At 39.0% G+C, this 16,221-nt stretch overlaps 3 protein-coding genes across 43 annotated transcripts in view; all 3 read left to right on the top strand.

Moving 5' to 3' along the window:
• LOC137741958 (putative disease resistance RPP13-like protein 1) overlaps window positions 1-16,048 on the top strand; it is a 58,807-nt gene extending 42,759 nt beyond the window's left edge. For 8 of the 14 annotated variants that reach the window (XR_015953704.1, XR_015953702.1, XR_015953697.1 and 5 more), the window contains 2 exons: window positions 14,903-15,487; window positions 15,677-16,048. The gene's annotated coding sequence lies outside the window, so the exon portion shown is untranslated. Of the gene's footprint in view, window positions 1-13,437; window positions 13,639-13,754; window positions 14,469-14,583; window positions 14,746-14,902; window positions 15,488-15,676 lie in introns of all 14 variants that reach the window. The other 6 variants (XR_015953698.1, XR_015953701.1, XR_015953699.1 and 3 more) reach the window with 6 other exon arrangements.
• LOC137742625 (putative protein phosphatase 2C 25) lies at window positions 737-2,897 on the top strand. Its single transcript, XM_068482537.2, has 4 exons — window positions 737-1,269; window positions 1,762-2,100; window positions 2,207-2,386; window positions 2,500-2,897. Exons 1-4 carry the CDS (start codon window positions 817-819, stop codon window positions 2,656-2,658), a joined length of 1,131 nt encoding a protein of 376 aa, XP_068338638.2. The 5' UTR covers window positions 737-816; the 3' UTR covers window positions 2,659-2,897.
• Window positions 8,455-16,178, top strand: LOC137743713 (putative disease resistance RPP13-like protein 1). Of its 28 annotated transcripts, none has more exons than XM_088680550.1 (10): window positions 8,455-12,020; window positions 12,096-12,428; window positions 12,522-12,617; window positions 12,918-12,988; window positions 13,438-13,634; window positions 13,755-14,000; window positions 14,350-14,468; window positions 14,584-14,745; window positions 14,903-15,487; window positions 15,677-16,048. In XM_088680550.1, exons 1-2 carry the CDS (start codon window positions 8,481-8,483, stop codon window positions 12,384-12,386), a joined length of 3,831 nt encoding a protein of 1,276 aa, XP_088536676.1. In that variant the 5' UTR covers window positions 8,455-8,480; the 3' UTR covers window positions 12,387-12,428; window positions 12,522-12,617; window positions 12,918-12,988; window positions 13,438-13,634; window positions 13,755-14,000; window positions 14,350-14,468; window positions 14,584-14,745; window positions 14,903-15,487; window positions 15,677-16,048. The 28 variants fall into 28 exon arrangements, with proteins under 28 accessions (XP_088536676.1, XP_088536672.1, XP_088536673.1 ...); XM_088680546.1 differs by having other exon boundaries at window positions 13,433-13,634; window positions 14,614-14,745; XM_088680547.1 differs by having other exon boundaries at window positions 8,481-12,020; window positions 14,614-14,745.
• The last annotated feature ends 43 nt before the right edge of the window (window positions 16,179-16,221 follow it).

Raw genomic sequence — 16,221 nt, 5'->3', positions numbered from 1 at the left:
TAGAACGATCAGCGGAATAGACTTGGAGCCTAAATTGTTCCCAATGTATTGTAATTCTCGGAATGGAGCTAACCAACTATTATCAGCTCTGCAAAACATTAATCATGCACTCCCCCGCCAGTGTAAAAGATGATGAAGAAAATGTGTATAATGATTATAGTGCTAATTCATTGGTTTTACATATATGTACAAATTCTAGAGAAAACAAAGAAAGAGGAAAACATGATTAATCAGACTCCATTAACAGGATTTAATGAGTGATTAGCTTACCTATTAAAAAGAAACTTAAATAATTTCAGATAAATTAATAATCATGACTAAGATAACATGCTAACAAACGTTGAACATGATTAATAATAATTTTTATGTTTTAAGAAATCCAATCTTCTTGTGAAATAGCATAGAGAATTCACTTAATATTTACAAGGAGTTCGTAGACGTCCACCAAAACTCCATAAAATACTTGTTTGTCCAAGATGAAACAAAAGAAATTCCAATCAAAACAAGATGAAATTGTTGAATAACCAAAACTTTAATCTCAAGCAATGACTGAAAGTCAAAGCAAATCCAAGAGGGGCAAAATCGACATTCTAGAAGTAGTGCCCCAAATAACTGGTCAAAACACTGTTTAAAAATAGCCCATTGGGGGCCCACAAACACGGAATAATGCGTGGACCCCACCCCAGGAGCCACCTTTATATATTCAAAATTCTCTTCAACCAAAATTTTAAATCCAAACAAACGCAGAAAAGGAGGAAAAAAAAAAGAAGCACAAACTGTCTTTGGAATCGGAATAATAAAACCGAAAAGGGGAACATGTCGTGCTCCGTCGCAGTTGCTAACTCGCCGATGTTTTCTCCGCCGTCGTCTCTGTTCTGCAACAAATCCTCCATGATCTCTCCGGCCCCAGAAACCCTAACTTTACCGCCGCCGCCGCCGTCGGCCTTATCACCGTCGGGATTGGCTTCGTGTTCGTCTCCGTCGTCGCCGTTTCGGATTCGGATCCCGAATCCGCCAAGCGGGTTGTCGTGTTCGGGTCCGGGGTCTCCAGTGACGCAGCTGAAGAGGAAGAGGCCGGCGAAGCTTTGTATTCCGGTGGTGTCCTCGGGATTTGGGACTGGTCCGCCGACGCTGTCGACGGCGGGTAGGAGAGAGATGATGGAGGAAGATAGAGAAGGTTACTATTACGTGTGTTGCAAGAGAGGGAGGAGAGAGGCTTTGGAGGATCGCTACTCAGCTAGTCTTAATCTTGAAGGTGATTCCAAACAGGTAATTCTAAAGTTGCTCTCTTTTTTTCTTAATTTTTTTAATTGGGATTAATTTGTTTTTATTGAGCTGAATTTTGAGAAATTCGAATGCTTGGTGTATAATTTCGGGAAATTTGAAAGCTTTGGGCAGTGAGAAATCAAGTTGAGGTTTTCATATAAACCATAACCAATTTAGTATAATTTTTAATTAAAATTCTATGTTATTAGTTGTTCTATCATCTGAAATGATGGAAAATTTTAAAACCCTTTTCTGAAATGGTGGAATTTGAATTCTATGTTAGGAATTTGGAGAATATATAGAATATTTTGATCCATTAAAGCAGAATGGTGCTTCATGTTTTACGGATCCTTTTCTTAGGGATCCCGAGATCTCACCCGTTCATCGTATATTGTGCCGGATCCTTTTCCATGTTTTACGACTTTACTGATTGTAGTTAGTCGAATTAGCGGTTTGATAATTGGAATTCGAGATGCTGAAACTTTTTTTCTGCAGGCGATTTTCGGTATATTTGATGGGCATGGAGGTGCAAAAGCTGCTGAGTTTGCAGCAGAGAACTTGTCAAAGAACATTTTAGATGAAGTTGCGAGGAGGGGTGATGATGAAATTGAGGAGGCAATTAAGCATGGTTATCTGAATACGGACTCTGATTTTCTTAAAGAGGATTTTCGTGGCGGATCATGCTCTTTGACGGCTTTGATCAGGAATGGTAACCTGGTTGTGTCCAATGCTGGCGATTGTCGTGCTGTCTTGAGCAGTGGAGGTGCTGCTGAGGTCCTCACATCTGATCATCGGCCATCAAGGGAAGACGAGAAAGCCAGAATTGAGAACTTGGTAAGCATTTGAGTTCTTCTCTACCAAATTGTTATACATTATGGTTACTTCAGATAAAGCCTTATTCGAATTGGGATTGATATTTACGGTGAATTTGTTTTTGCAGGGTGGATATGTCGATTTATGCCGTGGTGTTTGGAGAATTCAGGGGTCTCTAGCTGTATCCAGAGGAATCGGAGATAGGCAGCTTAAACAATATGTAATTCCAGAGCCAGAGACCAAAGTACTCAGAATCAAACCCGAACATGAGTTCATAATCATGGCCTCAGATGGATTATGGGATAAGGTATATTAATCCCCTTGTCATGATTGTGCTTTTGAATCAATAGAGTTCCATACATACTATTTGGATCAAATTAGTCCTCATCAACTAAATTGGATTTATTTCTTTGGTTTCAGGTTAGCAACCAAGAAGCAGTGGATGTTGTTCGTCCTTCATGCTTAGGCACTGACGGGCAAGCTTTGGTGGCTTGCAAAAATCTGATAGAACTATCTACATCACGCGGCTCTTGTGACGATATTAGCGTGATGGTAGTCGAATTGAGACCTTACTTATAATTTTCGGCTTAATGAGAGGTGGTACATCGGAAAGATCATCGTGTTTGGACTTCGTAGTAGCCATATCTATGCTAAATTATTTAACAATCGTAGCTGCAATTTTTTTAACACCCGTAGAAGGTAGATCGAGCTTAGTCATTGACTTGTATAATTGTTGCAGCCCTATTCTTTAATTCTTTGTAGAACTTGACTTAGTTCAAGATGTTGATTAATTCCATTCTTTTAGAATAATTTACGCATTAGAATGTTACAAACTCTCTGACCTTTTCTCCCCTTGATTCGGTATACGACGTCGACGGTTGAAAACTTGATATCAACATCCGTTGTGCGTAAGACTTTGTCTTTGTGTTTAATTTTTTATGGGATGTGTTAGGATTTGAGAATATGTTCTGGAAATAGAACTACTCGGTCAATGTTGAGTCAACACCCTAAGGCTTCTAAACCTCATCCCTATGATTCCATCATTTATCATTTTTTGGGTCTTAGTTGATGCTGCATTTTGTTGTCCAAGGCTCCATCTTTCTAAGAACCTCTCTATATACGTGGTAAATGTTTGATTGATTTGTTGTCAATATTTGATTTGAAAATGTTTGAGCGGTTGTTGTCTATTTCATTTGAAATTCGTAAAATGGTCGTGTCGGTAAATCACGCCAAGTCCACTCTACACTTGCCTACTCGAGCCCAGACTGGGTCTCCACCATAATGTACCAGCCTCAACCAAGGTTCACCCAAACCACACCAAGTCCACTCAAACCACCACCATCCACCACCCTCCCCTTCTCACCCAAACCACACGACCATTTTTGGGTCTTAGTTGATGATGCATTTTGTCTTCCAATGCTTTGTCTTTCTAAGAACCTCTCTAGATACGTGGTTAATGTTTGATCGGTTTATTGTCAATATTTGATTTGAAAATGTTTGAGCGGTTTGTTGTTAATATTTCATTTGAAATTCGTAAAATGGTTGTGTCAGTAAATCATGCTAAGTCCACTCTACACTTGCCTACTCGAGCCCAGACTGAGTCTCCACCATAATGTACCAGCTTCAACCAAAGTTCACCCAAACCACACCAAGTCCACTCAAACCATCCCCATTCACCACACTCCCTTTCTCACCCATCCCCACCTCCCTAATCTTTCTTTAAGTCTCTTAGGCTATCTCCAACCGATCCGGCCAAAGGGTCATAGGGCCGAAAATAGCTCGAAATGACACGAAAACCATCTCCAACCGAGGGCTAGGCCAAAGGGCTTGTGGGCCCCATCGGGCAAAAAAATGAGAAAAGGGCCAACCTGCTGACCCAACCCAGCCAGCCAGCCGATCCCAGGCTGGGCCAAACATTTGAATCTAATGGCTACCTAATGTCAGTTAACAAAGGGTTTGATTTTTTTTTTTTTTTGGTACAAATTTAAAAAATATATTTAAAAATTCCTATTTTTTTCCTATAAATATCTAAGCCATTCCTACACCATTTCTCACATTATTTTCACAATTCCATACTATCTTACACCATTTCTCTCCTACAACATTTCTTACCTCTTTCAACAATCTTTGCTTCAATTTTTTTCAATAATTTTCAAATGGGTGGATCTGCATTGAAAGGTAGGGTATGGACTCGAAAAGAAGATGAAACTCTTTGCAGGGCTTATAGATGGGTCTCGGAAGATAGTGTAAAGGAGAGTTCTCAAACAAGTGAAGGTGTTTGGACTCGTACATCCAAAAAATACTATGAGTTCTACGAATGCACCACTCCACCAAATACCCAACATCACGAGAGTTGTTCTTCAAGATGGAAAAATCATCTTCATCCAAGTTTGAATAAATGGCATCAACCAGTGTTAAAGGCTGAAAGCAGACATGAAAACGGAGCCAATTACTACGACGAAGTAAGTGTTTTCACAAGTTATTTTAAATATTTAATTATATTACATTTAATTTCATAAACTAATTTCCTTTAATTTTTGTGATTATATTTTCTAGTTACGCCAAGCGGAGGAATTGTATATGGAGGACAACTCGAAACCCTTTAATGATCACGGTTGTTGGGAAATTTGTAAAGGGTGGGTGTTATTTGAAAATCCACCTCAAGAAAAAGTTGCTCATACACCGGTGTTCGGAAATGCATCCTCAAATGCAGTTGGGGATGAACATGAATCTCCTACCATTCAAGAAATAAGGGTAGAAAATCCGTCTTCGGGTGAAGGTTCCATACCTAAGGTTACGGGACAAAACCAGGCCCGAAGGTTGAAGGAAAAGGGCAAGGCAAATGATGATTACGCTGCTCAACAGGAAGTGCCTACGTCATTGTGATTAATGGTAAAGCAAAATGCCTTTGCCGCAGAAGAAAGCAACCGCAGGCACGAAGAACGGGCAAAACAAATTCAAGAAGAGATGGATGATAGGAACATGCAAGGGAACACTTTGGATAACACTCCAATGAGTAAGGCCTATTGAAAAAAAAAAGAGGAAATTATGGCCCGACGGCAGTTGTTTACATCTGACTATAATCCTACAATAGCGGATGATGATGATGATTATAGACTTTAAATTTAAGTTGTTGTAGTTTTAAAATTTAAGTTGTATTTTTTTAATTTTAGTTGTAGTTTTTAAATTTAAGTTGTTGTAGTCTTTAAATTTAAATAATAAATTATATTTGGCCCTATAGCTCTTTGACCCCTCGGTTGGAGATGATTTTTTGTCACAGAGCTATGTTTGGCATATGGTCTCGGTTGGAAATGGTAAGAAATATGGCATGATACTATTCATTAAAATATTAATTTCTTAGAGGGCTATAGGGCTAAAACGAGCCATCTGGCTCTCCTTCGGTTGAAGATGGCCTAAGGCTGTCAGCCCAAGCACGGGTAAGGGTAGCTGATCCTAGTAATAGTGGTGAAGCAAATAGCAAGTACATGGTTGACATATTTGGGCAGAATCATCCTTCTGTAGCCAGCGAAGTGTTTGAGTGCATGAATTGTGGTTGGTCTATTGTGGCTGGAGGTTTGCTTCTCATCTGGAGAAATGTATGGGAAAAGTAATTATCCGTCATCTTTTCAGATAGTAGAAATTTCCCCAGCTTTTATTTGTGAAGTCTTTAAACAAGAAACTAATAGACATTGTGATTTGTTGCTCGACCACAGGGTAGAAAGGCTTGCCTCAAGGTGACAAGAAGTAGCACGGCTGCACAGACTCGTAATTCTCGGGGTAACCCTACTTCCACATAATCAATATATTCAAGTTCCAACAGCACAAGCTGGTTATCAAATGGAGCATCCAATGTTGCCGGTGAGTCGAATGGTGCATTGGAAGAGCCATGAAACAATTTAAGCACTGCAAGCTCCCCAAGTTACTTGGATGCAATGGATCTTGCATACTGGCTTAGTTCGTGATGATTGTGGAAAGTGACACCAAATTTTGAATATCAGTCTATTGGTTTAGTATATGATCGGAGGAATTATGTGCTGACATTTGTTTTCCCGTACGAAGAATAGCGCCTTGTACACAACATTCTTGACCACATCTTGAATGATAATTCTAAATCTCATAAAAGCTGATTCTGTCTCCAAATTAAATATAACTGTTTGCTCAATATAAGGTATCAAAATTATGAATACAAACGCTAGAAAGATCTTGTATTGAAGGGATTAATTGCAGAATTAATTAGGTACTGACAACTTACTCATTCTCTATTTTGTGAATGATAACATTGTGTTGTTTAGCTCAAAGCCTCAAGAACTGCCATTAATATCGATTTCTTTTTGGTTTGTTTTTTACTGGATTTCCAATAACCCATTATTTTTTGGTAACATGCAATAACACATTATTGAGTAACCATGAAATTGGCACTGAGGTGTGATACTTTTCTTTCTTTGTTCGGGATTTAATCACATGTATTTTCGTTGAGCAAGGTTTTAACGAGATCACTCTTTTGCTGCCGCCACACTTGTATCTTAATTGAGTCCGTCTCATGAGAAAAAATAAAATAAAAAACAATTGTTGTTCATGTGTATTGTACAAGTTTATGTGTCAGTGGATCCCATGTAAGCACAAAGAAAGCTTCAAAAGGAGTACAGATCATCTTCGGATCTAAAAAAACAGAGTCCAATGATCAAATGATCAAGACCGTTGAAATTTGATTCAACGGCTACAAATTAGAGGCCCCTTTAAAAGTTATAATAATTATAACCGTTAGATCAAATTTTAATATTTCAGATCATTTGATCCTTAGACTCTTTTTTTTTTTTTTTTTTTTTTTTTTTTTAAATCCGGAGATGATCTGTACTCCTTCAAAAGTTGTCCCCAAAAAAACCTTTATTACAGCAGAGGAATATTCGAAGGTGGATTACGAGAGATTGATCAAAGACTAATTACAAATTGAGCTGGAAAGTGGAAACCGAAAGCCTAAAGGAAAATAAAGATTTCGGTAATTTTTGGGATTACCGATCAATGAGATATGGAAACCAATTCCACTTTTTCCAAACCAATCTCAAGTTTTCTTTTGGTCAATTGACCAATCACAAGTTCATTACAAATTGGGATGCATCTGTATAAATACAAGAGTTTTTATCACAAATAATTCTTGAAATTGATCTATCTCATCAAAATAGTCATTGAAATCGAGAATCAATTAATATAGTTCTTGAAAATGATTGTTGTAAATCAATATAGTCATTCCGTTAAAAATTCTATTATATGCTCATGCTTCACATAAATAAGTTCTGCAGGTTTAATTAAATATTAGCATATAGATTAAAAATGTTGAAAGAATAAAAAATAATAATTTTTTATGTCAAAATTAAAATTAAAAATTAAAATTTTTTATTCTCCCGTTGTGTTCCTCTCGCAGGCTTGGCTGCCATGGTAGCCCTGCCCACTCCAAGCAGAAGCAAAAAAATCTCATAGGTGTGGAGGGTTTTTCCGAAATTTTATGCTACTTGTCGGAAATATTGGTTTGGGGCCGTCAATGTAGGCCTCGGGTGCACAGTAGATTGGAGAATACGGTGAGGAGAAGGTGGGTGTCAGCAACACTAGAGTCGGAAAACGGAGAAGATGGTTTGGTTTGATTGGATTTTTATCATGGTAATTCGACTGGGTTGTAAGGTGGCGCCGATTATGTTTGAATGGGTCGAGTGCCAAAAATGGAGTCATCCGAGTAGAGGCTGCCATGGCAGCCAAGCCATCTTGACGAAGTTGACGGGAGAATTTTTTTTTTAATTTTAATTTCGACATTAGAAAGATTATATTGATTAATTTTCAATTTTAAAAATCATTTTGATAGAATAAATTAATTTTATAAATAATTTTTAATAATATAAAAATTAATATTAAATTATAAAATGATAAAGAATTGAAAAGTTTCAATTTTAAAAAATACACTAAACATTTATCTTCTCTTTTTATTATCTCACAATTTCACATGTTCTGATTTAACGTTGTCATGAGAGTACCACCATGTAGCATTGTCATGTGATGCTACAGTGTCACCCTCCCAGAAAAGCACTAGCTGGAAACCATTAAGCAACGCCTCGCCGTTTGTGTAAATTAAAAAATTTAATGACCGCACGATTTGCATCCACTTTGAATCAACGGCCACGATGTTGTAGGCTACCAATAAAGCGATCCAGATCTGGATCAATGGGACAACTTTTGAACCAAAAGACTAATTACAGACCAATCACAAGGTCATGGTCAACAGACCAATCACAAGTTCTTTTTTGGTCAACTGACCAATCACAAGTTCATTACGAATTGGCATGCGTCAATAATTACAATCTCAAAAGCCCTTCTTCTACATTGGGCTACTAGCAAACTAAGCAACCAAGAAAAAAATGGCTGCCGCTTTGATCGGAGAGGCTTTTCTCTCCGCTTCCATCCAGGTGCTGTGTGACAGAATTGCTTCAACCGACTTCAGTGACTTGTTCCGGCAGAAGAAGCTGGATGAACCGCTCCTCATGAAACTGAATATGACGCTGCTCACCCTTTCTGCATTCCTTGATGATGCGGAAGAGAAGCAAATTTCAAACCTTGCTGTGAGAAAATGGCTTGACGAGCTCAAACATGCTGTCTTCGACGCGGAGGACCTGCTGGATGAGATCGACACTAGAGCTTTGCGATGCAAGGTGGAAGGTGAAGGTCAAACCGAGAAATTAACCAAAAAGGTGTTGAACTTCTTCTCTCCTTCTCGTAGTAATTTTTATCGAAGCATGAATGTTGAGATACAAGGGTTATTACAAAGGCTGGAGGGCTTTGTGCAACAGAAAGTTGCCCTTGGTCTTACAGAAGTTGTTGGGAGGAAGGTTTCACAAAGAACTCCAACAACTTCCTTGATTCATGAACCTTTTGTATATGGAAGAGACGAAGATAAAGAAAATTTATCAAAAGTCTTGTTCTCTGACGATGCGAGCGAGGATGATGTATCTATCCTCACCATTGTTGGTATGGGCGGGGTTGGCAAGACGACCCTTGCTCGAGCCCTTTACAACGATGATAAGGTGAACGAGCACTTTACCCTTAGATCTTGGGCATGTGTTTCAGAAGATTATGATGCTATTAGGGTGACTAAAACTCTTCTCGAGTCGGTCACTTCAAAACCTTGTAACATGACGGATTTGAATTTGCTTCAAGTTGAACTTAGAGAACAACTGAAGGGAAAGAAATTCTTATTTGTGTTGGATGACCTTTGGAATGAGAAATATTTTGATTGGAAGTGCCTCCAAACTCCTTTTACTTCCGGGGCAAGGGGAAGTAAAGTCGTCGTGACAACACGAAGTGAAAATGTCGCATCTCTCATGAAAAATGTCCCCATTCAACACTTGAAGCCTTTGTCGCATGAAGATTGTTGGATGTTACTTTCAAAACATGCGTTTGGAATCGAAAACCACAATGCACATCCAACTTTGGAAGAAATTGGCAAGAAAATTGCACGCAAGTGCAATGGTTTGCCTTTAGCAGCAGAAACGCTCGGGGGTCTACTACGTTGCCAGAGAGACTTCAAGGAATGGAATAAATTGTTAAATAGTAGTCTTTGGGAGCTACCTTATGATAAAAGTGATATCCTTCCAGCCCTACGGTTGAGCTATCATTATCTTCCTGCTCAGTTGAAACGATGCTTTGTGTATTGTTCACTATTTCCAAAAGACTATCAGTTCAACAAGGAAGATATGGTTCTACTTTGGATGGCAGAAGGTTTCATTCCGCAAGGTTTTAACGGGACAAGAATGGAAGAGATGGCTAGAAATTACTTTGATGAACTAGTATCACGATCACTACTTCAAAAATCAGGGGAGGATGGTTTCACAATGCATGATCTTCTTAATGACTTGGGTCAATTCATGTCTAGGGGATTTTTTCTCAGGTTGGAAGAGAGGGAATCACAAGAAGTTAAAAGACTTCGTCATTTGTCATATGCTAGGGGAGAATTTGATGCTGCTAAAAAATTTGAGCCATTAAATGGGGCTAAGTGTCTGCGGACCTTCCTACCTATCTCAATAAATGACTGTTTTGAACGTTTCTACATAAGTAAAAAGTTTCTACATGATTTGTTGCCATCCATGAAACGTTTACGGGTTTTATCATTGTCCCGTTATAAAAATGTTGCTGAAGTACCTGATTCTGTGGGCAAACTCATTCACCTGCGCTACCTGGATCTCTCCCGGACGGCAATTGTAAGCTTACCTGGTGCAGTTTGCACTCTCTACAATTTGCAGACGTTACTGCTGTCAGGTTGTCATGCTCTCATTGAACTGCCAGCAGACATGAGAAAATTGATAAATTTACGGACGTTAACGTTGGCAGGTTGCAGCTCCCTTACTAAATTACCTGCAGATATGAGGGAATTCAGTAGTTTGCATAACCTCGATGTCAGTGGAACAAAGATAGAAGGGATGCCAGTGGAAATTGGAAGACTAAAGAGTTTGAGAACATTAACTGCCTTTGTTGTGGGGAAATATACCGGATCTAGCATTGGAGAATTAAGGGAGTTGCAGCATCTTCAAGGAAGACTTCGTATTTCAAATCTGCAAAATGTAGTTGATGTTGTGGATGCTTTGGAAGCCAATTTGAAGAATAAGAAAGAACTCAATGACTTAGAGTTGGCATGGGGTGATGAGGAAGCCGATGATTCCCAAAAGGAAAGAGATGTGCTTGACAAGCTGCAACCTTCTGCAAATTTGGAGAAACTGACTATCAGATTCTATGGAGGAACCAGCTTCCCAAACTGGTTAGGAAGCTCTAATTCCTTCTTGAACATACAGTTCATGTGGATCGGTGATTGTAAGTATTGTTTGTCCTTGCCAAGTTTTGGGCAGCTGCCCACTCTTGAAGAGCTACGTATCAACAGGATGAAATTTGTTAAAACGGTTGGTGTTGAATTCTATGGTGATCTTAATGGAGCTTCTGTAATTCAGCCCTTTCGGTCTCTGAAGATGCTGGTGTTTGAGGAGATGCCAGAGTGGGAAGAGTGGGAGAATTGGCGACCGAGTCCAAGTGGAGCTTCTGTACTTCAGCCCTTTCCTTGTCTCCAGAAGATGATAATAAGCAATTGTCCGAAGCTGAGAGGATACTTGCCCAATCGTCTTCCATGCTTGAAAACACTTTGGGTGTCCGAGTGTGAATATCTACATCTGCATGATGAATGGGCCAGTAGTAGTAGTGGTCTTAACATGGACTACTTACATATTGATGAATGCCCAGGTCTGTTACCATTAATAGAGAGAGTAGAGAAGAAGTTCTTGTCCACACTTTTCATTTCTAATTTTGATGCAATACAGTGCCTGCCCAAAATGAAATATCTTCGAAGATTGGAGTTCTACAATTGCCCAACCGTGTCGTCATTAGAGTTCTTATCTCATGAGATGATGGCCGAATTGACATCACTTGAGCATTTGGAGATATACGATAGTTTTCATTCAGTGAGGTCCTTCCCGTTGGGCGTTTTCCCCAAACTTTCAACTCTTTTAATCTATGGCTGTGAGAATCTGGAATCCTTTTCTATTGAAGGAGTTGATCAGAACCTAAGCCACCTCAACAACCTGCAAATCTACCGCTGTCCAAATCTGGCGTCTTTCCCGGACGGAGGATTGCCCACCCTCACCGCCCTTGAACGATTGGTATTAGACAATCTTCCAAATCTGGTATCATTTGCCCAAGGGGGTTTGCCTCCCAACCTGCAATATTTTGCTGTTAGAGGTTGCGACAAAGTGAAGCCTTCAGTGGAGTGGGGATTACAAGGACTTGTCTCCCTTAAAGAATTTACAATTGCTGGCGAGATCTGGGCACCGTTGCTCAAGGAACAGCTCCTGCTCCCTACTACCCTTAACGGTCTCCGCATCGCTGGACTATCAAGTCTGAAATCGGTGGTGGACGTAAAAGTACTTCGACACCTTGCTTCTCTTCATCGGCTAACTATTGAAGATTGCCCAAGCCTGGAATTCCTGCCACGAGAGGGATTTCAACACCTCACTTCTCTTCAATATCTAACTATTGATCGTTGCCCAAGTCTGGAATTCCTTCCAGCAGAGGGACTTCTACACCTCACGTCTCTTCAAAAGCTACAAATTTCTAGGTGTCCAAAACTCCAATTCCTGCCAGAAAACGGTTTGCCGCCCTCTCTTTCTTGCCTGGAGATCTACAATTGTTCCACCCTGGAGAAAAGGTATGAGAATAAGACGGGAGAAGATTGGGCCAAGATATCTCACATTCCTTGCATACGGATGAACGGCGAAGTGATCATATGAGCTCTGTCTCTCTCATACAAAGTTGTGGGATTTCACTCTCAGGTAATTTGCATCTAATTAACTTGAATAGTTTGAAAAATAAAAGACATAACAGAAATAAGAATCATAGCATATTGATCAAATATTTCTTTGCAGGAAGGAAGACACATTATCGCTACATCTTTAACATTTTCGGATGGTATGAAGAGGAGCAATCCAGCATAGTAAGCATCAAAAGTGCAACATGTATAGGTGCTCTTTCATAACCGAATAATGTATTAACATTTCAGAAATTACAAAATTTTGCAATTTGTTTCTTATCCCTGGCGTCACTTATAGAATATATAGTAGTTCGAAAACTCACAATTTTTTGACCAAGAACTTTGGGAATATGTTTATTCCTGGACTGTAGGGAAAAATGGTGCTGTTATATGTTAACGTCTCTGCATCCGCATTCTGGTTTCGGATTTCATTCATTTCTTATTGAAAGCATGCATGTTTCGTATATCAAAAATAATAAAAACCATCAATAATGCTTATTTTGGTCTGCAGAAGCCTGCACAAACTTGCATCCACACTTTCCTCCTCCTCCATTGGCAGGCTGTCTCGTTTTCTTTATTCAGGTACCAGATTGATGCTTGCGTAGATACTTTATGCTCTTCTGGTTCCGATCATATAATCGTAGTTGACAAATGGAAAGATGTGTGCAGATAAATCTTTCGAGGTGTGTTTTCTGATGTTTCATTTCGTTTCATTCTTTTTATTTATCTCCAACATAAACTTGTTGATGAGAGAGAGAGAGAGAGAGAGAGAGAGAGAGAGGGAGGGAGGGAGGGAGGGAGGGAGGGAGGGAGTGAGTGGGGAGGGAGGGGCAGAGAAGAGGAAATGTTTTTGAAAGTTTTGAGAATCAAAGCTGCAGATAAGTTTCTCAGTAGCTCATGTGTATTATTGATGCATTATTCAACTGTTCTGTATTCTTTTTACCATTTCTCAGTTGCGTGAATCAGCATTAGTTATCAAGACTCTTGTAAAATCAATCCTAAGTATCTGTTAATACAATGTGACAGGACAGACTCATTTATGGCCTTTGTGGATGCGGCAGCGAGCTAACTGTGGTGTGGAACTGTAAAGTAGAATTACCCAAGGGAACAGATGCTAGCTTGCATCAATTACTGGGCCTGTCTGGCATGAGTAAACAGCCTTGGCATGCTTTAATAGTTTTCTTCCGATGTCCTAGTGATCTTCACGCTGGTGCAAGAGATATATCATGTAGGTAACCCTTGGACGATTTTTTCTTTTTTTTAATCATTCTGATTTCGTTTTTATATGGTGGCTTTTATGTTGGTGCGGATGAGTTTCTTTACAAACACAAATTCGTAATTGCTGCAGGGTCCTTATTGTGGAACTTAAGAGGCGATTGTCTGAGGCAACGGATGTTAGCTCACATCAATTTCCTAAGCATTTTTGGCTTGAAGATGATGCACCTCTAAAGGAAGATGATGGAACCCCGGGATGATATATTTCTTTGTCATATGGGCGTGGTTTGAATACGGTGGCCTGCTATCTCATCTTCGTTCAATGCGATTATCATCTTCAAGTTGGTGTATCTGTGCTTTTCTTTACGAATGTGAACTGGTAATAGATCTTTAGTTGAATACTGCAGATGAGCTTTAATTTACATTCTCTCTTACCATGGACCATCTTATGCAGATGATATGATGCTTCGTTTTAACAAAGGGTAGCTGAATATATGTTTCAGTTTTGTTCCTTCACAGTATCCCTGTTTTATGTAGTTTGCATACCATTTAAAAAATAAAAAATAAAAAAATCTCTTGTTAATATAATTTACAAATCATATACTTCTTAGAGAGAATTAATTTACGAAGCAACAATAATCGGATCTATTTAAAACCGTAATAGTTAGTTTTGTTCATTCTTTATCATCAATGTGCCCATTGAATTTTACTTTCATCTCTGTATTTAGGAGTTTGTTGAGCTGATAGTAAGGCAAAAGCATCCGAGATGACATCCATATTGAATAGCTATCACAAGAAGCAGGCATTTCAAAATTTCATATGTAGGAGTGTTAGAAAACAGATGGAGGTAAACGTCTTTGTATCCTTTTCCCCTGCCTCCAATTTCTGGAGGACTCTAAATGTTGATTTTTCCAGTTGGAACTGCAGTTTATTGTTATTGTATTGCTTATTTTGAACTACAGAAGCCTAATATAGGTGGCACAAACTGGCAGGTTGTCTCATTTTCTTTATCCAGGGACCATCAAGCTTGCGGAGATACGTTATGCTCTTGTAAACCTGGCCATAAATTCGCAGCAAAAATGGAAAGCCGCACGTAATTAGATCTTTAGACAGAAGAAGTGGAGGTGTGCTTTCTCACGTTTCTTTTCCTTTCATTCTTTTTCTTCATCATCAACATAGAATTTAGCGAACAAGGGAAAAAATGAGACGTTGTGAGAATCACAGTTCATATGGTTGAATGTTCTCCATTTTTTAATAGTGTGATGCTTTTTTCCACCACAGGGTACAAAGGCTTGCCTAAAGGTGACAAGAAGTAGCACAGCCGCACAGACCCAACATCTTTACGATGCAGTGCTGCTTCCACGTACTTCACTGTTCAAATTCCAACAACACAAGTCATTCATAAAATGGAGCACCCGGTTTTGCAGGCGAGGACATTAGAATAGCCATGAAACAATTTAAGCACTTGTGATCTGTCCAAACTACTTGGAAGCAATGGACAGAAAAGGACTTCGACACTTCACTTCTCTTCAAGAGCTATGAACTGAAAGCTGCCCAGGTCTGGAGTATTTGCCAGGAGAGGGACTACTTCAAAACCTCACTTCTCGTCAAAAGCTATATATTTGGGGGTGTGACAGTTCCCAATGCCTTCCAGAAGAGGGTTTGCCGCCATCTGTTTCTTTGCTGGAAATCCACCAATGTTCGCCCTGGAGAAAAGGTACAACAAGACGTATGGCAGAAGATTGGGCCAAGATATCTCAGATTTCTTGCATATGGATAGGCAGAGACCTGATCATAAGAGAGCTCTTTTCTTCGGAAATACTTTGTTTTCTGACATTTCCCTCTCAACTCTCAAATCGAAGTCAGGTATAGTTTGCGTCCAATTAACTTTCATGGTTGCACAAATATAAAAATAAAGAAAAATAAATAAATATGAGAAACATAGCATGCATATTGTTTCAAATACTTTGCAGATCATCGTATAGGCAGACATTAGACTCTCATTCTGTGAATCTTAACAAGTCTTAAGTTCTGAATTATTATTTTTTTTCGCAGGACACAATGGCTTCTCTTGGAGAGCTTTTCGTACGCAAGCTTCCCAAGTTTGCCAATCATTGCCAGGGGAGAGGAGGGTTAAATGACCACTGTATATAACATTTCGTTTTTCTACAAGAACAATCGTCGCATGGAGGAGAAAGGGAAAGGTTCAAAAATTACAAGCTTTGCTAAGTTAACTAAGCTTTGTTTACTTTCATTTTCTTTGAAAAGTCTTGCTTGTTCTGAATATTTTGTATTTCATTTTTGTAATATGTTACGGTGGTTAAAGTCGATTTTCCCATTGTAGTCTTTGTAATGTGATTCAAAACATCAAATTCCGAAATATTTCGTGTATGCATTTCAAAAATCAATTGACAATATAGTTTCATACTTCCTTTCTTTGCTGGCTTGTGGTTGCAGCATTCAGTTAATATGTTTTGAGGATCTCCTCAGTTCCATTGTTGTTGATGTTGAATCTGGAGTGTCACCGAAAAGCATACAACATATACATTATATCCTATTGAGATATCGTTTCCAGAATATTACTCGCACTTTGTAAAATG

The sequence above is a fragment of the Pyrus communis genome, chromosome 11 (assembly GCF_041283825.1).
Source record: "Pyrus communis isolate YQ-2024b chromosome 11, ASM4128382v1, whole genome shotgun sequence".
In the NCBI taxonomy this organism is placed as follows: Eukaryota; Viridiplantae; Streptophyta; class Magnoliopsida; order Rosales; family Rosaceae; genus Pyrus; species Pyrus communis.
The sequence above is the reverse complement of the archived record's forward strand: the minus strand, read 5'-3'. Positions and strand labels throughout refer to the sequence as shown.

Excerpts from the sequence above, each read along its gene's own strand:
- LOC137743713 (XM_088680545.1), top strand. The coding sequence starts at position 8,481 with ATGGCTGCCGCTTTGATCGGAGAGGCTTTTCTCTCCGCTTCCATCCAG.
- LOC137742625 (XM_068482537.2), top strand. The coding sequence starts at position 817 with ATGTCGTGCTCCGTCGCAGTTGCTAACTCGCCGATGTTTTCTCCGCCG. Across the intron at positions 2,101-2,206 it reads AAGCCAGAATTGAGAACTTG|GGTGGATATGTCGATTTATG; the intron begins GTAAGCATTTGA and ends TTGTTTTTGCAG. Across the intron at positions 2,387-2,499 it reads CAGATGGATTATGGGATAAG|GTTAGCAACCAAGAAGCAGT; the intron begins GTATATTAATCC and ends CTTTGGTTTCAG.